Below are 25,125 nucleotides of genomic sequence, written 5' to 3' on the forward strand. Positions count from 1 at the left end.
TTTTCTCCATCTCAGGAAACAGGGATCATTTATTTCCAAGAACATCCCTGTGAAAAATTAGTTGTTAATGTTAAATACACCCATCTGTTCCTTTGAAGAGATTTGCCACCTGCTTGCAGTGGAAAGTAACAAGAAATTTGGCAAGGAGAAACTCTAGGGAGACATCTTCTGCTGTCCCCAGGAAAATCTACTCACACTGAGCTCCCTATAAATGTCTGGAAAATACCAATTTCATATGGCACCCACTAGCTCACGTCTGGCTGTTCCAGGAGAACAGACCTGCTCCTCGGCGTGGAGGGAAAGGGCTGGCATGCATCACCCCAAGGACCACGCACCACTGATAACAGCAGTATCCCATCTCCTCACCTCCTATTGTCTCATCTGTCTTTGGCTGATTCAGAACAAGGTCCAGAAGATGACAAGGGTCTTCTGGAGCTTTGCTTTAAGGTGAAGAATGCACCCGACCTTTTAAATAAAAATGCCTACCTGATACATAACTAGGAATGCAGAGGAAAAATGCTTCACAGTAAAAATGTCAGTATATTGTATAACACACTAATCCACACAGCAGTTTTCTCTCAGGGGATTTTACCATGAAATATTGGCACCAGGATTGCTGGCACACAGTCATCTCCTTGTGCTGGCAGAGGGGAGAATCAGTAACAGTGGATTTACACCTGACTTTGACATTTTGCAGTTAGCTTTTCATGCCCTGCTACAAACTGTAGCACTAACAGGTACAACCAGAGTTCAGTGCAGACACACCATAAAGCAAGTAAAATATATGGACAGACATTTGAACTCTTAGTTAGCTGTAATGTATGTTAGTTCATGGGTAAAAGTACAACATAAGCATCCCAGCACCAAACTTTTCACCTAAATACTTGTCCATTCAAGGTGCAGACAGAACACTGATTATAGACTGAGGCTCTGAATGAGGTGCAGAGCAAGATCATCAGCTTGTGTTGAGATAAACCAGGAGATGCACCTCAGCTGCTTCCACTTTGCGAGGAGGTGGGGAAGGTTCAGCATGGACTTGCTGAACCCAAGCACTGAGGGTAGTGTTGATTACTCCTATGTGAGAAAGGAGTCTGCTGCATATGTACCCAAGTTTTCATCTCCCCACTAAGTTGCTTTGCTTTCATGTAGTTGTGACAGAGCCAGACGAAAAATAGCAAGGATAACCTGAACAGAGAAGCAGTAAACAGCAGATGTAACAACAACAAAAACCTAAAAAACAAAACAAAAACAAACAAACAAACAAAAAACCCACCAAAAACCAAGGGCTGGGGGGAAAGTAAGGAAATTAAGAAAAAAAGGTATTTACTGTGCAGTATACTTCCATTTTTGTACATCAGAAACCCTGACCCACAACCTTTGCCCTCTGATCCCTGACCCTTGACTCTTACCCTTTACCCCTTATCCTTGACCTCTGCCTTTTGACCACTGGCTCTGGACCCTGGTCCCTAACTACTCTGCCCTGTCTGTACCCAGACCTGCTGCTGTGTCCTGTTGTCGCTGTCAAGGCAGGACGGGAATGAGAAGACTCAGACTCAGGAGGCTGCTGAGAGTAAAACTCCAGTTTATTCAAAATACACTGCTCTTTTATACAGAGCTTCATGAGGACCAACTCCATTGGTCCTGAAGTGAAAACAACCTACACCATTGCTGCAAAGTGCTTGACGCACAGTGCTAGAACTTAACTATAAACAATGTGAAAAACAAGAGAGATAAAGAATTATTTACATTCTTCTCCAGCTCTTTCCCAGGCTTCTGCCTGGCTAGAAACTCTCAGTTTCTTTCTTTGACTGAATCTGAGTCCCACATCCTGTAACCCCAAACCCCTGGTGTGGAACCCTCAGCCCCCAACCCCTGCCTCTCACTGCAGCCTGGACATGTCATCCCTACCTTTTTGGGGTGGTCTTGTCCTCCTGGGAGGGTTCTGCTGTTGGCCTGGTGTTATGACTGCTGCCTGCTGCTGCTATGACGGTGAAAATGGCATTCTTAGGGCAGTGTGACTTTCTGCTGTTGTTCTTTTATTTTAAACTAGAGAGAAAAATTACAACCTGGTTTAAACACAGAAGAGCAGAGGAGACTAGGTCTTGGTGAATAAACCCAGAAAGGTTTGAAATACAGCCAAAAAATGTGATTAAAACCAAATAAAGTTAGATGTTGGTGCTAATCGTTTCTTGTTCAGGTGTGCCTCCTGAAAGGAGGGAAATGGGTGGATGTCTGGGAAATGAGTGAGCTTTCTGGGAGAATGTGGTATTAGGTCATGTTTCATACCAGCCCAAAGCTGCAAGATTCATTAAGATTCAAGTAAGTAGATTTTCTTATTTGAAAACTTTATCTAACCATTGATTTAACTATTAAAAAATACCTTTGTCCATGATAAAAGAAAATGTTTACACTTGTGCTCTGGATTTTCTGTTAGTCATGAAAATTGGAACATATCCTATAATTGTGCTATACAGATTTTTAGCAGAAACAAACAATTACTCATTAACTTTCATTCAGATTTAGGTCAAAGATCAAAGTCTCCTATCAGAGCTTTGATGTATTGACTTTGGCTAATTTTTTTAACTTTTGTTCACCTGATACCAGACATCCCAGCTCAAGTCATTGTATTTCAAAAGTAGCTGCACAACTTCAGGTTTTACCAAACTAGTGAACTCTAAATTTAAATGTTATGCACTCAAGCAGGTGAGTGCTTGCACCTGAGCAGTCTAAATAACTTGAAAATAAAAGTCATATATATATATATATATATATATGTATTTTACTATTAACTAGATCAGACACAGGTTTCAAAAGTTTTGACTCAACTTTTTTTATTCCTCCTCCTGGCTCCAAAAATAATTATTAAATAAGAAAAACAAACAATGGATAATTCAGTTTAACTCCTAAGAAATTTTTATTCCATTAAAGTGAACCAATACATTCCTTTGTGAAATGGGAAGCAACATTAATTAGTGTACATTTTTATGTGCCATCTATTCTAATGTGGCAACAGAGAAGCTTGCAAAATTCTCCTGCATTGTGGTATTCAATTTGAGACTAATTTACTCTGTGTCTGATGTTTCTGCACAAGTCTCACAGTGACTGCAGTAAGTCTATCTGATATTTCATACAACTTTAGGTTTTATCTCTCTACCATTATACCATTTAGTATTTTAGCCTGCATCAGTTTAGACAAGCAGCAATCTTGATAGCAGCTTCCGAAGCAATGGTACTAACAGTGCATGACACTAACAGCATAAAAGTGAAACATTGGTTGCACACACCTCAAGCCTGCTAATTTTCTGAGACACGCTCACAGTACCAGCACAGTAATAGTACCAAACACATACAAGAGGTCACTGGAGAGCCTTCTTGCAGGATAACAGAATGCAAAAGTTCAGATAAGGAAGAATTTGTTGGCTATGACTTCAGGTCTTCCATTCTTCATCCTGCCAAAGTCTATGGCAATACAGTGCCTACAGTCTTCCCAGTATAACTCTGTCATAATCTGAGTGCAAAATCTATCCACTCCAGGGCATGTTTCTATAACATAGAACACCAAATGCATTTTCTATTGTTATTTGGAGTAATTACAATGGTAAAAGTCAGGTCTAAGGCTTGGAAGCCTTGAAAGAACACTTGCTTCTTAACATCTGGCTCAAGAAGAAAAGAGATACAGTAGCTGAGGATATTAAATGCAAGAAGTAAGGTCTGCACAGTTGGTGTAGGAAAAGAAAAAAAATCAGAAAGGGCAGGTTCAGCAAAAAAAAAGGACAAGAATCCAATATGGCAGGACAGTATGTTTAGCCTAGGACTAAGCCTGCCCCATTTCCCATGAACATAATACAGAATTAACATTTGATTACTCATTGTGGTCAAAACTATGCAGTGGATGAAAACCTGGTGCTGTGGAACTGCAAGTGAGCACATCCCTGTCCCAGTCCCCAGCAGCTGTCCTGCACTCTTTGCTCACTGTGCCAGTCCTCAAAAGGAGGAATTGCCCTTGGAATTGCTGAGCTCACTGCAGATGACCTTGGCTTGATTCCTGGCCCCGTCAGGAGACTTGGCACTCAGTGGGCACAGGATTTGGCAGCCTGGCTGCAGGAACCACAGCCTGGTGCTGCCCCAGCTGAGCCTTGGTCCCCCAGCACCACACACAAGGGCTACAAACAGGCAATTGTTCACATGATGGGGCTCCACTCCCGATTTCCTCCCTGCTTTCCACAGGAAGGAAGTATGAGGGTCTCTAGCCAGCAGAGCACCTCAAAGAATGGCAGCATTGAGAGTGTCAGCATTGCATTAGGCAGCCTGTCACAGCAATCACCTCTGTAACCCACCAGTGCCTTTTCTTTTTTTATTTTTCTAAAAATTGTACAGTCTATATCAAAAGCAAGTGTCACAGTCCTCTCAAAGGTCTGGCACCTTACAGAGCCTCAGGTGTGCAAGTTTGGGGGCATTCTTTGCTCTCTTGTGCTGCTCTGGGTTTTCATTTGTTCTTTAGTGGTGTTCCTGTCTAGCTTGTTGAAAACAAGGTCTGTGTTGTCTTTTTTTGTAATGAAAAAAAGTAATTAAAAACACTTCTATGCTTCCCATCTAGTTTTTGCATCAGAAAAATGGGCAAAGAGAAATTAATTCCCGAGATCAGCCAGTGTAATACACAAAACTTGAAAATTCTCTCACTGGTCTCTGCACAATCTAGGATACAGCCAAAGAGATAAATGAGACTATGAACATTCACTCTCTTGTTGAATGCCTCAATACTATTAGTCTACCTGGACCAAATAATTGTGCTATTTTATCCAGAGGAGCACCTGATTTCTACTAATATATATTGCTATTATGTGAAGAACAATGTAGTTCAACTTGTTGTCTATGTTTGAAAATGAGAGACTGAAAGGGAAGACATGGAGAAATGGGTAAATGAGTAAAAAAAGGAAGAGTGCAGTTAGGAATAAAATGCTAGGAGAGTCCTGTGAGCCTGAGCTATAATATGAAGCACAGATAAAATGAGCACAATTAGCAATGCAGATAATGATCTAAGTGCAGATCCTGTAGCAAACAGCACAGTACCATGTGGTTCTCTCCCCAGGATGATGTTTTGCCCACTTTGAAGGCCTCTGGTAAGTGACCTGTAGAAGACATCTGCTGGTTTGTTTTAGAGGAGATGAGAAGAACCTCCCCTGAATGGACAAGTGATATATAGCAGCCAAGGCTTTATTTTTGTCAATGACTTGTCAAGCCAGCTGTGAGCATTCACCCTTTCAATCACAGTCTCTTTAGGATACATACATATTTAATCAGGACTGTAACTCTGAAGGTACTCTGAATGCTTCTACAGTAGTGAATGTTTTAGCATATAGCACCTTCAATTTTGACATTTAGGTGAAATGGTAAAATCCAGATTTCTGCCACTAAACTTCAGTGGATTAGAAGCTGGGAAGTAGTCTCTTCCTAGTGAAAAAATACCAATTTCTTTCTTTATGTTTAGCACACTGCCTTTTTAAAAAATAAAACACAGCAAAACAATACTGAGAATTATTTGATTAAGCTCTAGTTGAGGTCATGTAGCCATCTGCCTTATTGCTGGGGTTGGTGGAAGCTGCAGTCTTGCGGTGCTTCCCATCACTGTCCAGAGCAGAGCTGCCAAAACAGGAATGCTGTTCCATGTGCAGATAGCAGAAGCATTCAGCAACTGCTCTCAGTCAGTTGTTTTCCCTTCTGCTGGCACCCCCATCAGTGGCAACAGATCAAGCGGCCTCCTTGACCAGTGCCACTTGATTGTGCTGCCAGATCTTCCACTGCTCATTTCCTGTAGCACAATCTGAAAGAAAGCCTGTTTCCATGCCTGAGCTGGTCTGGACAAATATAAATCTGAAGGCTGCCTAGTGACTACTATATAAACATACAAAAAAAAAAAAAAAATCTGATGATCTAACCTACAAGGCTTCAGTTATTTGGTATAATTAAGTGGAGAAGATGCCAAGAAAATAATTACCGTAAAGTTTTCTTTTGACAAACTTAGGATAGAAATTTCTCAACAGCTTCAAGGAACTCCATGGATGAGCTAAGCCCTTCCAAGTCCAGCAGATTGCCCTTTTTGTCATGAAAGTGGAATAATTCAGTCTCTTCCTCTTCCAGTTCTTCCTGAAACAGATTGGTCTCTGAGGTAGGAATGATGATGATGCGAGGGACTGCACCGCTAATGAGAGAATCCACAACTCCATTCACTTGACTTCCTTGAGTTGCCATGTGGGAAGTACTTGAGTCTCCAGTGGTGGCACTGCTGCTATTCAATCTGACAGGCAGAGAAGTTGCTCTCAGGGAGCTGGTTATGAGTCCTGCAGAAGGACTGGGTAGGACAGGCTGCCCAAGCACCTTTTCCAAACAGCTGGAGGAGAGTGAAACCTGGAGTGGAGACATAAGATTTAGCATTGTCAGACACCATGCGGCTGTGGAAAGCAGTATTTGGAATATTCATTACCATTAGTCAATATTTGAGCCACCAGGCTAATTTTCTAAACACTTGGAATCATTAGCTTGAAGGAAAATCGTGATGTGCTAACATGTACTGCTTGGAAAGCAGAATGTTAAATGGAGCAAAAGAAGACATACTCAAATATCAGCAGAGACTGAAAAGAAAAAAAAAGAAAAAACCAAAAACTCATACTTGTGTCTGACTTATTTAATCATTAAATAATGGTATTACTTCATTTTTAACACATCTCAGGGTATCAGGGTACTAGATTATTGCACTTCTCTCTCTTCTCATGGAAGAGATCTCAGATAAGACTCAAGTACACTTCATTATTTTTTTCCCTAAAGTTTTGTCAACCTTGTGGCAATCTCTGTCTTTCCCCAAATGGCTCCTTGATACTACCTCAGGGAAGCTGGGGGTCTTGCACTCACACATTGGAAAGTGCTTCCTCCAAAAAAGAAGCAATAAATACTCACTTTGCAAGCAATTTCTTATCTGCCTATTTTGAGATAATTCTGATTTCTAACTTGGCTCTGATAGCAAGGTCTCTGTGTTCTTTCCATAAGTCTTGTGCACAGTATGCAAATTCAGAGTCAACTAAGTAAGCTTTGAAAGCATCAGTTAATATTCAAATATACAGGCAAGGGAAGGCCTAAAAAATCAGGTTTTGCTTCTTTAAAAAAAAAATATTGCAATCAAGGTGATAAAATCAGTGTGTCAGACGTAGAGGTAAGCTGGAAGTCCCTCCTTTCTAGGGAAAATCAATATTTAAAGTAAAGTGCAGGTTTTACTTCATTGCTGTGCGAATTTCCATAGTTTTGTGTCATTCAACTCCACAAGCAGGAATCATTCACAAATCCCTCTTGATAATGATTTCTCCAGCTGCTCTACCTACCAAGTGGAGGGAAGCACACTGTGCTAAAAAAAGTGGCTTTAATCAGTGTGACAGAGAAGAAAATTCCATTCTTCCATATTAAAGACAATAATAGTATGAAAAAATCCAACTCCAAAACCACTCCTTCCTGTTTCAAGTGCTGTTTTCATTGCAACAGAAGGACAGGTTTCTTTTGGACGTGTCTTGGTGGGCACAACACCCACTTACAAGTTTTTTTAATAGTTTTCACATCAGGTAATTCCCTTGAAACAAAACCTGGATGCAGAGAGGACATTTGACCACTCTTCTTTGAAATCAATATCCAAACCCACATTTTAATACTTTCAGAAAAGCCTCTTCACTGCCATGTTAAATTTCCAGGTGTCAGCCTACATCAACTTTGTTACTATCATAACTGAAGTAAGTCATAGGGCTGGATCATATTTTTGTGGCTGCACAGAAAACAGTCACATGTGTTTTTATGCTTTGGAATGCACCAAGCCTGGGACACTAACTGGCTTGTCCACAACTGAGTGTTTTTGTAAGTATTCTAATTGAAATTCAGTCAAAGACAATCCAGTAATTTTATTAAAAACTTAAAATAAAGATAAAAAATGCATTGGTGCTTCTTTAGGGTTTGTTGGGGGTTTTTTTTGTTTGTTTTTGTTTTTTGGGTTTTTTTTTTTTTTTGAGGATAAATGGGTGGTCTCATTGTGAAACACTCTAACTGAGCTTAACAAATAAATATTTACTCTGATAACATGAATAGTGATGCATTGCATTTAGCTGCAATGAACACACAAAGGATTTTCACAACACACAGGAGCCTCTGCTGAAAAGGGTAAGAAAAGCAAATGAGGCTTTGAACATTCAATGTAAATAAACTCCTCACAGCTCAGTGAATGCCACTGAAAATCTAAAGGGTTATTTATCAAAGCAATTCAAGAGATGTCTTTCAAAGGCGAAGTACAGCACATGGGCCTTTTGTGGGCTACACATTTGCTAAATTCCAGATACATTTACATATTACAGATACATTTCTTTTATTACTGAACTGTTTAAGCAGACCACCTGAGATTTACTTCCCTTCCCCTTCTTTGTAAGACCAAAAGCCAGTGATTCTCCAGAACCTGGAGACAATATCCTTTCCACTTGCCTACAACCTTGGGCACACTTGACTGCTGACAGAAGGCAGCAGAACTAAGATGTAGATTTGAGCCCATGTTGCCTGACACCACATCTGAAGCTGCTTTTTTTCCAGCAATGCTGTTCTCAACAGTTACAGGAAAAGAACAAGGTTTCTCAGGACTTGATCTTAATGACACACATGAAAGAGGACAGGACAGAGGCATGCAGGAACTGGATCACTGGTTGGCTGGAAATTTTCAGAGCAGTTCCTGCTTTAAACTATGCTGTCTCTAGATAATTACCATCAGATCTGGAAGGGAGCACAGGGGACAGATGCAGATGCTGTAGCTGCCCAAGGTGTGGGTGGTTGTCCACATGCACTAGAGTAACCCCACAAAAGGGTGCCTCCATCAAAAAAGGGGGTGCTACTCAATCCAGCCACAGACAGGGGATTGTAAGCCACATCAGTCTTTCCCTGAAAAGGCAGCACTGGTGTATGCCTGACATTGTGCTACCCATATAAGAACTCATTTGGAAACTGGTGTTACAATCTGGCAGAAGCTGACTCATGGGTGACATACTGCTCCCATCAGGGAACGGGGTGCTCCTCAACAACAGGACACCAAACCTCAGTGGTTTGGCCAACGGGGGTGATGCATCCACAGAGGATGCACTGAGTACTCACCATCTCCTCTTTCAGTGAGGGAAGGGTGGCAGCTGCCAGGCTCTCCCACCCTTAGGGAGAAATGGGAGTTTCTTTCTCATCTTCCCCCTCAACAAAAATAAAACATTTTAATGTACATTGGAAAGAAGGAAAAGGGTGGCTTCTAGCATGTCAAACTGTTTTGCAGACTTGACTTTACTCTAAAAGGAGACTGCCACAGTATGGACACACGGACCATGATGGAAGGAACCAAAACTGGTGTAGATAAACAGGCAAAGAGGCAAAGAACTCATCTTATTTCTGATGCTATTGACTATGCCTTAATGCAGCTTCAGAGCCATAAGCAGAGCTAGTTTTCCAAAAGCAGACAAATATCAGTGAAAAAAGTTAATTAGGCGTTACTGGCACTCTCATTTGTCACACAGACACGCAAAAAAAAAAAAAAAAAAAAAAAAAAAAAGAAAAGAAATAACAGCAAGAAAGAGGATGTTAGAATGTTAGAATCAGTATAAATAAAGCCTACAGAAGAAATAGATGGGCATAAAGGCTGAATTATGATTCCAAAGTTGATGTACTGCAGCAAGATTAGCACTAAAACAGAGAGTCCTCAGCTGAGACCTTTTTCTGTACCTTTTGGGCAGTGGCTGCATCATAGCTGCAGGTCTTTGGGAGCAGGTCTCTCTTCTCTTGCCTCAGACTCATGGAGAAAGAATTACTTCGGCGAGGCTTCAGTTTCTCTTGAGCTGGCTCTACAGGGTCGAGCTCTACATTGCTCCAGGTCTAATCACAAATGGATGAAGGATTTCAGACAGTTGCATTCTTCCTCAAATTCTTGTAAGTTCTCAAACTCTAGCAAAACCCATGCATATTCACAGAAAAGTAAAGCCATTCTAACATAGGTCTCACACTCAAAACTCCCCTGAGGAGAGGCTTTCTTTTCAGTCTTGTCACTTTCCCTGGACTATTTTCCTTGCTGACAAAAAAATAAAACCAACTTGGAAATAAGGAAAATTTATTTAAACTCTTTTCACCAGGATGTTTTTCACCCTTTTTTATCTCATTGCTTATGCTACACTTACACCTGCAGAGGATCTGAATTCTAAAGATAGGAGCCAATAAAATCAATCTGTTTAATATGTCTTGTGGCATTCTCTGTGACCACCAGTTGATACAAAACCATGGACATGGACAGATCCAAAACCATCTTGCATACATCCCAGCAGAATATGCAGAACACCAAGGGCTTCTCAATCTGCATGAGCTTGCTGATTCTGCAAACCACCGTTAGTGCATAGGAGACAGTGGATGGGCTTTAGTTTTCTAAGAGCACGTCAGCACACTCTTAGAAACCTAGAAGCACAAATGGGACATTGCAAAAGTGATGTTCAATTTACAGGCTTGGGGTGAGGCCATCTGTCATCCCTTACTTAGTGGTGGCTTTTTGATTGAGTATCAACGATGAAACCATTCCACTCCATCATGAGATTTTAGATATGGATAGACAGAGGCCAGACAGGCAGACAGGGCTCCACACAAGTGGGAAGATAGTACACGACTCCTCTGCATCACCTTGCTCATACCTCTGTGTGTGGGCACCTGTTTATTTCCCCTCACCTGTTGAATAAAACTCCTTGAATTAAACATTCCTTGACATGAATCACATTTGTTCTCTTCACTAACATGTACACAACACACAGAAGAAAATGTTGTAAGCAACAGCTGCACCTTTACAGTGTTCCTGGTGTCATTTCTTGCCCATCAATATTTTATTGGAGCCTTGCCAAATTTCAGTCAGTCCTGCTGTCATGCCAAAGTCCTCAAGCTTAGCTTTTATTTCAGCAGCTGCTATTTCAGATAAAACCTCCACAGCTGCACTGAGCTGTCAGTTGCCCCAAAGGACAATTGCCTTTGGCTGCATCAGCTCGGCACAGCACAGTGCTGTGCACTGCTAACAGTGGGGGTTTTCAATGACACTCCTAAGCCAAAGCTGTGACAAAAGCTAAAGACTATTACCCCCATTATCCTGTCTATTTAAGCAGCACCCACATTGAAATACATGCAATAACTTGCTAACACAAACAAACCAAAACTGAGTAGTGACCAACAGTGAAGACCAGAAAGCTTCTTGGATCAGGATGATGCAGCTGAAATTACTTCATTTGGCCTCAAACAACAGAGTAATGGGAGAAATATGTTTTTATACATTAAGGTATAAAAGGGATACCTAGGATTTATAATTTTGTCAGAGGTTACTGGTGGTAGCTGTTGCTCTGGGAGGTTCCTGATGCCCAAACTGAGGGGGAGCAGCAGAGGTTCCCAGGAGGGCCAGCCCTAGCCCAGACCTTGCCATGGCTGCCACCCCCTCCGAGGAGGCACCTTCCCAGCACCTCTGCAGGCAAAGCCAGCCTCTTGTAACTGAGAGAGGCTGTGAAGGATCTCAAGGGATTCTTTTGTTTCTACCTTACTCAGTCACCAGCCTCACTGATGCCTGGGGTATGTTCCTACAAAACACTGCACCATGCTCTAGGGGCAGGAGCTTTTCACTCCTCATGGTCAAAATCTATGTAAAGAAGTCAAAAATTTCCCATCCTACGGAAAATGGACTTCTTTTAAAGTAATAAGAGAGCTCTTGGATAAGTTACAAAATATTGGATGGAAGATTGTTTTCTTGTCCTCCAGACTAGCGAGATACCTAACATAGCCAGTAGTTAATCACACAGGGAGTGCCTGACAGTGGCTCTTTTTAGTTCACATTAAAGATTTAATCTGAACATCCTTGATCCCAGCAGGCATCTAATCACACAGATATGCTGGCCTGAATGCTTTTTTCTGATCATAAATCATCATGCATGAACTTCCAGCTTCACAGAAATGACCTTACATGACAAAAAAATTTAGCTACACTCTCCTCTTTCTCTTTTCTGTTCTCTAATTTTGAATATGTATTTATAGTGTTGCATATTTAGAGTCTGAGAAATGTTATACTCACTCTCTTTCATGGAAACAAGAAAAGACTTACAGCTTCTCCAGTAGAAATGGAGGAAACACAAATGCTCTTGGTCTTGCCAGCAAGAGAGTGGTGGCTGCAGAGAGAGGTCCTGAACGAGGACTCATTTATGGATCCCCTCAGAAGGTCATTCTTTGATATTCGTATCAGGAACCTCAAGCAGGGAACTGCTTGGTGGATGGTTTTTCTAAGGGAAAATGTGAGAAATAAAAAAAAGCCAAACCTGTCACACTGAAGGTACAGCTTTGAAATTCATGTGGTGAAAATACTGTCTCTTTCCATCACCTCAACACAGCTTCTGTTTTGATTAAGGAGGTCTTAAAGATTACATGCAAACAGCATGGTAGCTGGTGCAAACAACTCAACAGGCTGAAAAGAAAAGGTCCTTCTGGGCCTTGTGTCAAAATTCACAGAAGAGTTGCATAGCTAAGTGATAAGAATTGAAAATATCTTGAAGAGCGTGATTGCATATGGTTTATTGCAAATGTTAGCCCAGAAAATTTCAGGCTAGTTGGTACAAATGTCTTCACTGTGCAAAGGCACAGAATGAGTGGAAACAAGGGAAGAGGAAGAAGGCCATAAGAATCAGATGTTGTTAATTATTTGTATCACAGCAGCTACCGTAAGCTCCTGTTGAAAATTAGCACTGTACAAGCATAGAGGAGAAGGATGGTCTAGACCCCAAATCTGCCTTATTCATGAAATAATAATCTCAGTCCTGATTGTGTGCATCTATTTCTCCTGACCCCAACCGTGGCCCTGCATGGAGCAGAAGTGCCCAAGAGGCTCCCCTGGGCAATGCCAGCTGGCCTTTATCTTCACAGGGCAATGCTAGTCAGAACGCTTCATTTAGTGCAACACCTCCCCTGCACTTCCCAATCCATTACTGGGAATCCAACAGATGAAGCTAATAGGGGCAAAAAAAACAAATTAACAAGTCAGAAAGTGAGGCAGCAACAAAGCATGTGGCCAGGAACTGATGCAGGGGACCATGGATCGCTGGAGGATGTCAGTACATTGACTTTACACTGAGATGCAAGTCAAGCAGATGTATATTGTAAAGTCTTTTGCTTCTGTAGTTACCAGGATTGTTGAATAACCAGTGCATTTTAAAGCATCATTTCTATTCTCACAAAATATCACTCATGTTAAAATTTCAGAGACATGATTTTGGAATCATGAAATGAGGTCACTTACTTGTAATCAAAAAAAACCCCACCACCATCAAACCTCTATATTTGGCATCATCACCACTCTCTGAATAGTACTGCATCTCTTTCCTCTGTAGTTTCAAAGGCAAATGAACAGCAGCTCTGTGTCTGCTCTGGAGATGGGGACTGAAAAAAGCTGCCTGCACCATCATTCCTGATCCTGCCAAGATGCCCACCATGCCAAGGTGACCAGGCAGGGCCCAATGCGCTGGTTGGGGCAGAAGGCTGCTCACATGGTACTGGGTAAAAAAAAAAGACGATTAATGTTGTGCACAAAATTAAAAGTCCTGAGAAAGGGTTTACAGGACATGAGAAAATGTCAAACCCCCAGAAATTTTCTTTCAAGCTGAAGAACTCAGTCTGGTGCTGAAAAGCAGCTGCCAGCATTTTTTCCCCAGCTAAGCTGAACTACTTCCCTCTGACAAGTTCAAGTTAGTGTAAAACACACCATCCCATTTATTAAATGGGATTTGGCATAGAGGTCTCTTTATGATGAAGATTCAGGAAATAAATGTCTGATGGTGAATTTTCAAGGAAAAATATATGACATTTCTGAATGTCTTGAGGGATCAGAATTTCTATTTTACTAATATTTGGGAGGAGTACTGAGGGACATTTTGGTGGTTGAGATGAAAGTACAGATTTTGAAGGGAGTTTTAATATTGTATATACAAAATATTACAAATATTTTGTATATTACAAATATACAAAAGTAAAAGGCATAAACTGAGGTACTTATTTAATGGTATTCCTATAATCTGAAATAAAAGAGTTCCCTAAAGTGACTCATAGAGTAAATGTAATATAGTAATATAGTAATTGCAAGCAACTTTTAAAAAAATACTGCAACTCTAAGTTATTTATGAACATTATTTATGATGTAGGAGTTTGGACCAGTATTTTTTGCACAATTCTGCTTTGCTTGGGAGCCAGTTGGAAACACGGAGTTGCACAATTTCCTATTTGCTGTGAAAGAATGATTCCAAAACCTAAAACTTCCAAAATGTAAGGGAGTTTCTGCAATAACTCTAACACAGCAATGTGTCAGAGTTACTGTGGATTATAGAGACAACACACAAGTTATTAAAGATGTGAAAGCTTTCTATCCCACAACAGAGCATTTCACAGTTAAAGCTTTGAGTACATTCCTCACTTACATTTGTCACTTCCTCAGAGTCCTGTTAGGGAGAGGTGTTTTTCTCCTTTCTACTGGTGGGGAATGGGTGGGCGGGAGGTAGATGAGGAGGAACATAACAAACTCTCAAGCCAGGTCTCAGAAGCCAAGTGCTAACGCAAAGCTTGCATTCACTATACATTTTCAGTTACATTCACTATAATGTATGGGTTTTTTCCTCTATTGTTTAAGGTAAGGAAACCCCAGAAAAATACTTGGTTTTGTCAGGATTTTAAGACGAAGTGTCAGGAATTCTCTGTGCAAAAAAAGCATCTTGTTTTGCTAGTGGATTGAGCCAGATTTGAACACTTTTGATCCTGATTTCTGGATGCTTCTTTCTAGAAAGATTTGGAAAATAACTTAGATATAATTTGGTTCAGTAGTTCCAATATAAAATGACAAATTATTCCCTGCTCAAACCCTTAACCCTTTGGCCTGAACAGACTGGCCCATTTATCTGTGCTTTCAAGGCATAATGTGAATAATTAGAAGATTTGGAAATTATCCAGAAACAATAATCTTAACATATATAATCATTATTCACTGTTTAAGCAAAATTGGTCCTGCCAACATATTTTTACCAACTGACTTATTAGTGTACTGTAGGATTTTTTCAATTTTGAATCTGTGTTCTTGATTCATCACAAGGGACCCAACATTACTTCTTTTCCTGATTGGATTGCTCCCAAGTGTATGAAATGTCTTCAAAAGTCCATAAAAATTTCTCTTGTTGATATGTCTAGAAATACAGATTAGAAAGCAGGGAAAAAATAAAACAAGATAAAAACAAAATACTTATTAAGAAAATGTCTGAAAGCTCATTGTGGAGTCCAGTCTTTTTCTTAAGAGTCTTAAGAAGCCAATGCTGATAGGAAAAAGACTGACTGAAGCAGTTCACTGTCACAGAGCCATAGGAAGGTGTGGGCTGGAAGGGATCTTGAAGGAGCCTTAAACACCATCCCGTTCCAAGCCTAATACCATGGGCAGGGCACCTACTACTAGACCAGATTGCTCAAAGCCCTATCCAACCTGGCCTTGAACACTTCCAGGGAAGCATCCACAGCTTCTCTGGGCAACCTGCTCCTTGCAAAAATAATAAACTGAACCAAATAACTTTGGTTCAGAAACAAATAATGGGTACTAAACACATCAGCCAGACATGCAAAACTTCTCATTGAACTCTGCAACCCATCAGAAACTAGTCATTGTCCTACTCTAAACTAAAATGCTCTGCAGACTTCAAAAAACTCAGATGGTTTTTGGAGGATGCAAAAAGGTGTTCATTATGGTATCAGACATTTTCAAACAAAATATGTCTCCAAAATGGAGAAACAGGGATTTGACAGACGAACCACTTGGTAGGTAAGGAGTTGTCTGGGTGGCCACACTCAAAGAGTTATGGTCAGTGGCTCAATGTCCAGGTGGAGCTCAGTGAGAGTGGTGATCTCAGAGGTCAGTGTTGGGACCAGCCCTGTAACATCGCTGTCGGTGACAGGGACAGTGGGATTGGGAGCACCCTCAGCAGGTTTGGTGATGACACCAAGATGTGAGGTGGAGCTGCCACGCTGGAGGGGAGGGATGGCATCCAGAGGGACCTGGACAGGCTGGAGAGGGGAGCACACAGGAACCTCAGAAAGTCCAACAAGACCAAGTGAAAGGTGCTGTGTGTGGGTCAGGGCAATCCCAGAAACAGACACAGGCTGGGCAGAGAATGGATTGGGAGCTGCCCTGCCCAGAAGGACTTGGGGGTGCTGGTGGATGAGAGGCTGGACATGACCCAGCAATGTGCACTCACAGCCCAGAAAGCCAAATGTGCCCTGGATCATGTCCTGAAGCCAAAGCAGTGTGGGCAGCAGGGGAGGGGAGGGATTCTGCCCCTCTGCTCTGTTCTGCTCTGGTGAAACGCCACCTGCAGGGCTGCATCAGCTCTGGAGTCCCAGCACAGGAACGACATGGACCTCTTGGAGCATGTCCAGAGGAGGGCCACAAAGATGATCAGAGGGCTGGAGCACCTCTGCCATGAAGATAGGCTGAGGGAGTTGGACTGTTCAGCCAGGAGAAGAGAAAGCTCTGGGCAGGCTTTACAGCACTTTCCAGAACCTGAATGAGGGCTACAGAAAAGCTGAAGATGTATTTCTCACAAGAGATTGTAGGGATAGGACAAGGGGGAATGGCTTTAAACTGAAAGTGGGAATGTTTAGATTGGATATTAGGAAGAAATTTACTGTAATACTGGTGAGGCTGCCCAAAGAAGCTGTGGGTGTCCCATCCCTGGAAGTGTTCAAGGCCAGGTTGGATGGGGTTTTGCACAACCTGGTCTTGTGGAAGGTGCCCCTGCCCATGACAAGTGGTGAGAACTTGATGATCCTTAAAGTCCCTTCCAACCCAAATGATTCTATGATTCTATAGAATCATAGGGTAAAATGTTTTCACCCCTTTTGGGCACGTTTCAAGGAACAAGGAACTTTTCTTACAACCACACTGTCATGCATCAGACATCCTAAACAAGGAACTCAATTTCCAGCTCCCAAGTCTGAGTTGTCAGGCAATGTAATTTGCCAGCTTTTCCACTCTTGGGTGAAACAAGCTTCATATCAATGACTAACCCTGCCATCTAGTGGTATTTATACATTTATCACATTTACCACCATGGCATCCCCGTGTTTTCTCAGAACTTTTGATACAGCATCACTTTGTGGTAGCTACCCTTTGAAAGACTTGCAAAAAATCCTACAGGTATGCTAGACAGCAGTTCTATTACAAGTATATCCCCGTGGTATAATAAAGTAGTTTTTGCTGCCAGTGTCACAAATTTTTTTGGGAAAAAATGCTTCAGAAAACCAAACCTTGAACATATGCATATAGAGCTGCTTAAATTGGTAAGGATATGATTTTTTGAGCCTCGTTGGTTGGGACCTTTTCTCTAGAGAGTGCTCTGTAGTGGCTGTCTCTGGTATGATGAATGGTGACCTGAGCATCATCTTCTCATGTCAGTCATGCAGTTCCACAGGGCAGAGCAGGGCTCTGAGGGAGAGGAAAGGTGAAGGAAGGGACTGTTCTCTCTTGGCCGCTCCCCAGGCCATGTCTGGAGCTGCCATGTACCAGCTGGGTCTGACCACCTGGAGTCCATAATGGCCTGGTCAGCTCAGGAACATGCAGTGCACGGGGTGAGGCTGAAGGAATGAGAGTAGCTTGTTCCATGTAAAAATCCACATTTGCATGTACAGTTATACACATACCTATATATTTACTGTACCTGTATCTTGGGTGAATTATTGCATATATGATGGGGTTGTAGATTGCAGAAGCTTTGGCAATAACTGCTGGCACAGATTTGGAATATGGTGTTAGGCTGTTGCCTCGACTAAAACAAAGCAAAAACATTACACACAGCTATGCCATGGATTACATGGATACTGCATTACTAAAACATATTACTCTTTTAAAGTGGCATTTTGCTATTATCTTTTTATAAGAAACACACCTGTAAAGTTGATTCATTCAAGTGATTTTTTTGCTCAGATGAAAGGTTTGAATTTGACAGCATGTACTTGGTTTCATTCATTTAGAGAAGATCAAAGACATGCAGTAAGTAATTTTAGGATGACTAGGAACACAAAGAATCACCTTCCCTGTTTCTGCAATAAACAAAAATAAAGAAACCCAAAACCTCAACAAAAGAACTCCCATTGTGGCCATCTGGGAAAAGTGAATGATGATAGAAAAGAAAACATAATCAAACCTAAAAAATCTTTCAGCAGCAGCATGTGTGCTGCACAATAATGCATGTCAGTGATTCAGTTCTTAACATTGCAGAAGGAAGAGAGGATTGGAAGTGGTTTGAATTGAATATTTCACTTTAGACTTTAAGCTCCCACAATCGGTCAGGTGTGACCAATGTCAGTGCAGCACAAACACAGTTAATATCATGATATCACAGAATTGTTTGGGTTGGAAGACACCTTTAAAGATCATCCAGCCAAACTCTCTGCCATGGGCAAGGACATCTTCCACTAGATGAGCCTGCTCAAGGCCCCATCCAACCTGGCCTTGAGGAGTAGAACATGCATTGACAAGACACCAGGTCCCTTTGGAGCAGTGTATGGAAGGAAGGAGGGTATTAGGAGATAAAGGAAGTAACTCCTCCAATTTATACAAAAAAGGCATCATGTGGGAGAGAAAACGTGTATCAAATATTAAGACTAAAAATTCATACTAATTTCAAAATTCATAGACAAATAATTTCTTTTCTGGCTTTATTCACAACAATATAGTGAAGTACAAAATATCACCTCTAATGTAGTAATTATTTAAGACCCATTCAAAAAGGAGATTTGCCTGATGTGGATGATAGTACTAATCTTATCTGCTTAATCCCTGCTTTTTTGATTCCTCTTCCACTTACCCTGCCCAGGCAATCAGGGTGACACAAGCATATGGAGACCAGGACAAGACAAACACAATAATGACGACAAAAGCAATTTTTGCCAGCTTCCACTCATTCTTGATGGACTGAGAGACGTAGGATTTCCGGCTGCAGGACCCCAGGTTTTGAACATCTCTGTAAGGGGGGAAAACCACAGCTATTTCAGCAGGACAACGAGAAACCAGTATCTCTAATATGTTCTCAGCCATATGCAAAATGAAGTAAATTTCTTTGAAATGTTCTCCTCTGATATTTAAAAACTCTGGAAGGTAATTGATGTGGTTTCAAGTGTTATGTTTGCCTGCGAGACTGAGCCAGAACCACTGGGACTACAGGCCAGGACTGAGGGTTTCAGGCTGCAAAGATACAGAAATTGGTATCTCTTCATTGCTTTTAGAGGTGGAGTAAGAAAAGACACAGCTGAATGGCAAAATCAAGTCTTATGTCTTTTTGAGGGAGTAGCAGCTTGCAGAAATTCCAATTCATGAGGTAACACATGCTGGAATACCCTGACAGCTTTGAGAAACCTGTCCCAAACACTTGCAAGGACATTTTTACTTACCTGCAGATTTATTTATCAAACAGTATTTTCAGTGGGAGGTACAACAGGCAGTCCTAATATTTTTGTCATGAAAAATCAAATTCTCTTCTCACACCAAATACCCCACATTTTATTTTAAAAGGTTTTATATAGTTAAGCATTTTATATTTTTTAGTATAGAAATAACAAATTTTACATATTGCTGTTGTTAAATGGAGATACATTTCAGGCTGAAGACATTAATTACCAGCTAGTAGGGTAACAAAGCTCCTGGTGGCACAGTGTAAATATAGAACAGAATCAAAGAAACATCGAATGGCCTGGGTTGGAAGGGATATTGAAGGTCATCTAGTTCCAACATGCCTGCCATGACCAGGGACACCTTCAGCTAGACCAGGGTGCTCAAAGCTCCATCCAGCCTGGCCTTGTAAAGGGCATAGAAAAAGCTCATGTCCACTGTGCTCCATGGGTGTACAAGGCACCATTATTTTAAGGATGCATTCCTTTGCTTGCTATCAAGTATACGTACACAAAGCACAATAAAAGCCAAGACAAAGGCCAAAAAGTAGAGTTCAGAAATAATTTCATTTTAGGCATACATAAATGTATGCCTAAAGTGTAATTTAGGCTTACGAAGCCAAATGATTTCAACAAGTGCCTGCACACAAGCGGAGAAAAGCCATCAGAACTGATAACACAGCTGAGCAGCAGGAAGGACTCACAGCACCAGCTGGTGTTGGATCAGACCAAAGATAAGCCATGTGCTCATTAGCAGAAAAATAACTGATAGAATGATGTTAGTTTACAGATCTAACACCCTGCTGAGTTTTTATTTCAAATACAGGCCAAAAATTGTTTGGGGAGAAACATATGAGCAATATAGCCAAATATTGTGCATGCAGTTGTGATGCTTGATGAAGCATGATGGATTTTGGGATGCTTGCCTTAAATAAAACTGTCAAAAAATATGAGGACTGTTTTGCTTACAGAACTGCTCAAAGGCAGATGATTCCCCCATTGCTACATGTTTTTTATTATCCCTTGAGGCTGAAAACTGCTGGAATACACAAGGACATTGTTTCTTGTAGTGCAAATCTGAAATACAAATAACTGAATACAAGTATCTGATGTACTATTAAGTACTGCAGTGGAATAAGATTAGAACCACCAGAGATTTCTTCTACTCTGAAATTCATATATCCATTCCAGTTTTAAATTGGCAAAAAATAGTTCTTCTGTTTCAATTCAGACAAATTTTTGATTCAGATTTTTCTGCAGCTAAAGAAACTGAGAAAACCTGCTGTTACACAAAACGGGATATGTACTTCTTTCAGCTAGATTGCTTACCTGCCAGTACGCCTTATGGCCAGGAACATCGACAAATAGCAGTGGAATATTATTACCAGGGGGATAAAAAACACACAGCAGCATAAAATCATGGTGTAGCTTCTGTTTGCAGGGGAGTAGGTTACATAGTCCCATGTACAGGATATCATCAAGCCCTCGGGCACATAGGAACCTGTGAAATACATAGAATACATGATTCACACATGCATCCAAAGTTAGTGCAGGTGCTGATCCAGCCACTAAGCACTTAAAATAAATCCTGTCCTGTATCCGTGGTCTTCAAGAGCTGTACCAGTCAAACTACACATCATATATGTAGTCTGAGAAGTGAGTGCCCAGGTGGAGAGTAGGTCCTGACTAGAGAACTGTCAGGTACACGTCCAATACTCCATCTGCAGGTTGTTCTGTTTTAACACACCCTGGGTGTAGGGGGCAGAGGGTTTGTACAGTGCAGTAGGTGCAGATGTGTGCTCCAACAACAAACCATCTGGTGGTAGCAGGGCATCTTCGTGAGGACTGATAAGAAAACTCATTTTTTTACACACCCAGCTAGACTAAAAAGAGAACACAGGGAATGCTATGAGAGATAGAGACAGAGTAGACAACATACTCCAGCCGAGGAGCGGAGCCACACTCCATCCCAGGGAGTAGAGCCACACCAAGGCGATGATCTGCACGGTGCGTCTCTTGGAAGTCCACTGGATGGACTGCAGGGGTTTTGTGATCACCAGGTAGCGGTCAACAGAGATTGCCAACAGAGTCATCATCGAGGTTATCCCAAAGAGAGCCCCACAGAAAGCATACAAGTTACAGCCTGAAGAAGGAAATGGCAATGTCAGGGATTTTCTTGAAAAGAGGCGTGCTTTCTCTCATAGTTCATTGTAATGAATCTCCCTGTTTTTTTCATTGCTCAGGTCTTCTCTCTCAATAGAAGCTTTTTCTTAGCTTCACATATGCATAGTTATTAAGTGTTTATTAGAAAAGCATAAATATAAACAAAATAGAAATATATGTATTTAAACAAGTCCTACTTCACTGCAGGCTGGGACTGCTTTGGAATGTTTTGTCAATGGAAAACAGCCTCAAGGAAAATCCAATCTAATTTTCCTGGACTGTTGCCCAATATATTGATCTTAACATGCTGCAGCAGACATCTGTCTAATGATGGATGGGTGGTTCAAGAAATTACTTTGGTTTATGTGGCTTAAAAATGTAGAAGTGGTTTAAATTTGGTGACTAAGAGACCAAGTGTAAAACATAGCTCCAACTCCTATGTTTAATGGCAGTACTTTTTAAAAGAACTGACATTTTTTACATGAAACAGACCTCTTAACCCCCTCTGCATTCAGGCACTGCACTACCAGATGGAAAAAGTTACACTGAATATAATGGAGCAACCTGTGGAAAGATCGTCCATTTTTTGAGATCTTGCATTGCCCCATGTGGTTGTAGGCAAGGAGTGACAGGCAGCAAAACCACCAGATCCAACCTTAAAGCAGAATTCCAAAGTTTGTACAAGTAACTTGCAACTAAGGACCAAATCCCACTCAACCCAGATCAAATACTTTGTGACAGCATGGTAATTTGCACTGATTTTATCTAAGGGGATGAGCAAGACTAAAAATATCTCCAAACTAAGGCAGAGTCCCTTCTGTGCTGCTGAGCAGTACAAGGTCTCTGGGCTTGCTCCACCACTGTACAGCCACCAGTGGGTGCAAGTTTTCATCCATAATATGAGGGATGAACCAGCATAGAGTCTTCTGAGTTCTTGCTATACCCACAATTAAGCATTAATTTCAGCATAGATCACCTTTTCTTTCTTGCAGTTGGAAAGAAAGAGGCTTGAATTTGCTGATTCCTCAAACGACTATTGTTATTTAAATCTCTTAATGAAATATGAGATTCCTCAAAGCACGCCAATGTTCAACAATACACTTGATCAATGATCAACATACATTTCTAACTAAAAGTAGTAACTAGCCCTCAAAATGATAGAGAAAAATTATTTACAATTTACTTAAACTTTTCTACTACTTTCAGCCATAACATCGCCCTTAGAAGCTAAAGGTGGATCTTGACTCTTTCCTTTCCAAAATATGTAAGATAAAAGAATGACAGCTGTAACACAAAACATGTGACATCACACTGACTGACGATGTCTGGGGCTGTGACTCAAGAGATTTGTGCTGCTCTAGCCGTGGCACAAGCCAAGGCTGTTGTGGCTGAAACAGGTGCAAGCAGCGTAAAGCTGGCAAGGTGTGCATTAGTGGTGAAAAGTACCTATGTCTCCAAGTATCCATTCTCTGTGCAAGCTGTTGACAAAGCATATGGGTGCCTGAGAAGCCGACATCAGGAAGTCGCTCACAGCTAAATTCATTATAAAGTAGTTTTGGGGAGTCCTCAGCTTCTTGTTGCTTAAAAACATGAGAAATACATAATTTTAAAAAGACAAAGTGGAAAGTTAACTTTATAACTTTGTTTACTAGCATAAACAAATACTGTCCAGGTTGAAATCAATGGTTACTCACACTGAATCCATTGCTAATCATCAGTCAATTACTACAGCTACAGCTGTAGTCATTTCAAAATGATTGAAAAGACCAGGAGCCATAAAATAGATTGTTTTTTCTTCAAGCTAAGGAGAATTTCAGCTGTCATGATAAATATGGATTTTTTTCAGAAGAGCAGCTCCCTAGGAGTGCTGTGATATTGATTGTGCCTTGCACTGCACATGAGGAAGATCTGAAGAAAGTTACAGAGCCAAAGGATCTGCTTCTGGTGATACTTTAAAAACTGCTGACCTGAGATAGCGTGTTGACACAGTTGGCCTGAAGTGCTTGACACACCACTGGCTAAATGACCTTTTGCAAAGTGCTACAGCATGAGCAGAGCACACACAGAGACTTAGAGAAAGTGCTTTTGGTTATACACATCTCATAAGAGAGAATGAAAACTATCAGTTGCAGGTGAACAGGCTGCATTAAACAAGGAGTGTGAAAGCAGAGGTCTGCTAGCAAAATTTATCCAAGGAAAACATCTGAGACCTTTCTGATGTGCTTTGCAATATCAATATTTGCAGCTAACATTAATTTCTTTCCTTGTGCTGATAAATGCTGGAAAAGAAAGTGAGAAAGCCATCTCAGTGCTGCTGCAATTCTAATAAATCCTTGGGTTTCATAACTGTCTGCAAAAACAAGGTAAGTGAGAGTTCATATATTCCCAGGTGCTAATCTGCCCATGCAGATATTCCTACTTTGACAATTTAATGCAGTACACCAGATAAACCACACACATTTCAAGATGAATACAGAGCTTGTGCTGCATTTTAAAAAGTCATGAAAGCATCTACACTTGTGGGGAATTCATTTTCTCTAAATCATCTTAGAAGCCAGTTATTCAAAATAACTGATTTATTTGTCTTAAATGTTTAAGAATAGGAAACTAATGCTTGGTTCATAACCCTATGGTGTCTTGAGCATTGTAAGGCCCTGCTGCATCACTATGCATAATGACAGCAAGTAGCGAATGAAGTGGATTTTGAAATCCATCATCACATTGTGGGACAGAGGGCAGATGTTTCTTTTTCCCATGAGATTTTTGCATACTCTAGCTGTCAGTAACTTTGGCTGCCTATTACTCTGCCAAAAAAGCACACAAACTGACAGAAATCCTATGACCTGGCTGAAGCAGAAAATACACTGGTGGCATGAGCTCATTTGATGTAACAGATTGCTTTCTTGGTCCTTTCAGGACCACTGGGCTCCTGTGAAGAGCATCAGTGTTTGTCAAGTATTTGTGGAAATGCTATAGGGTCAGTGAAGAGGTCTGTAGCAGAGAAACTGTAGTTTCTATCATTAGAAGTGTTAAACCATTCTTTAAACTTTCAATTGGAAATTGTTTATAGAAAAAGGTATTATTTTCTCATTTTATTTGATTCTTTAAACCATCAGGAATTTACACTGAGGTTGTCTACGATACACATAAATGTATTTTCATCTGTGTAGAGTTGTCTTCTCCTCTCTTTCCCCCCACATTTGTTGCCATTAGATTTAATCCAAGAGGAAAACAATGCAGAAATCTGCACGTGGGCACAGGTGACACTCAAGGCCACTCAAATCAACCACAAAAGGAATTTTTGTACCTGTAAAATGCGTAGAGGACTAGGAGGTTTCCAATGATGCCAATGGAGCCAATAATGAGCACACATGTTCCTACGGTGTAAAGAATGTGGCCAGGGATCTCTGCCTTGGTCACAGTGTGTGGCTGGGTACTCATGTT

The 25,125-nt window shown here is 41.0% G+C and overlaps 1 protein-coding gene across 1 annotated transcript; it reads right to left on the bottom strand.

The window, feature by feature from the left end:
- Window positions 1-2,890: 2,890 nt before the first annotated feature.
- LOC100220647 (melanopsin) lies at window positions 2,891-25,125 on the bottom strand. The gene is made up of 9 exons (XM_041715931.2): window positions 24,989-25,125; window positions 23,128-23,261; window positions 21,458-21,661; window positions 20,848-21,019; window positions 18,939-19,094; window positions 17,790-17,897; window positions 12,161-12,335; window positions 9,772-9,921; window positions 2,891-6,405 (listed from the first exon to the last, which is right to left on the bottom strand). The coding sequence occupies exons 1-9, from the start codon at window positions 25,120-25,122 to the stop codon at window positions 6,019-6,021; spliced, it is 1,620 nt and encodes a 539-aa protein (XP_041571865.2). The 5' UTR covers window positions 25,123-25,125; the 3' UTR covers window positions 2,891-6,018.

The sequence above is a fragment of the Taeniopygia guttata genome, chromosome 4, assembly GCF_048771995.1.
Source record: "Taeniopygia guttata chromosome 4, bTaeGut7.mat, whole genome shotgun sequence".
Lineage (NCBI taxonomy): Eukaryota > Metazoa > Chordata > Aves > Passeriformes > Estrildidae > Taeniopygia > Taeniopygia guttata.

Bases quoted from the DNA above. Each gene is read 5' to 3' on its own strand.
- LOC100220647 (XM_041715931.2), bottom strand. From the start codon at position 25,122: ATGAGTACCCAGCCACACACTGTGACCAAGGCAGAGATCCCTGGCCAC. The intron at 23,262-24,988 runs GTACAAAAATTC...CATGTTTTTAAG, and splicing joins GTCCTCTACGCATTTTACAG to CAACAAGAAGCTGAGGACTC. The intron at 21,662-23,127 runs GTACTTTTCACC...TTCCTTCTTCAG, and splicing joins ATGGATACTTGGAGACATAG to GCTGTAACTTGTATGCTTTC.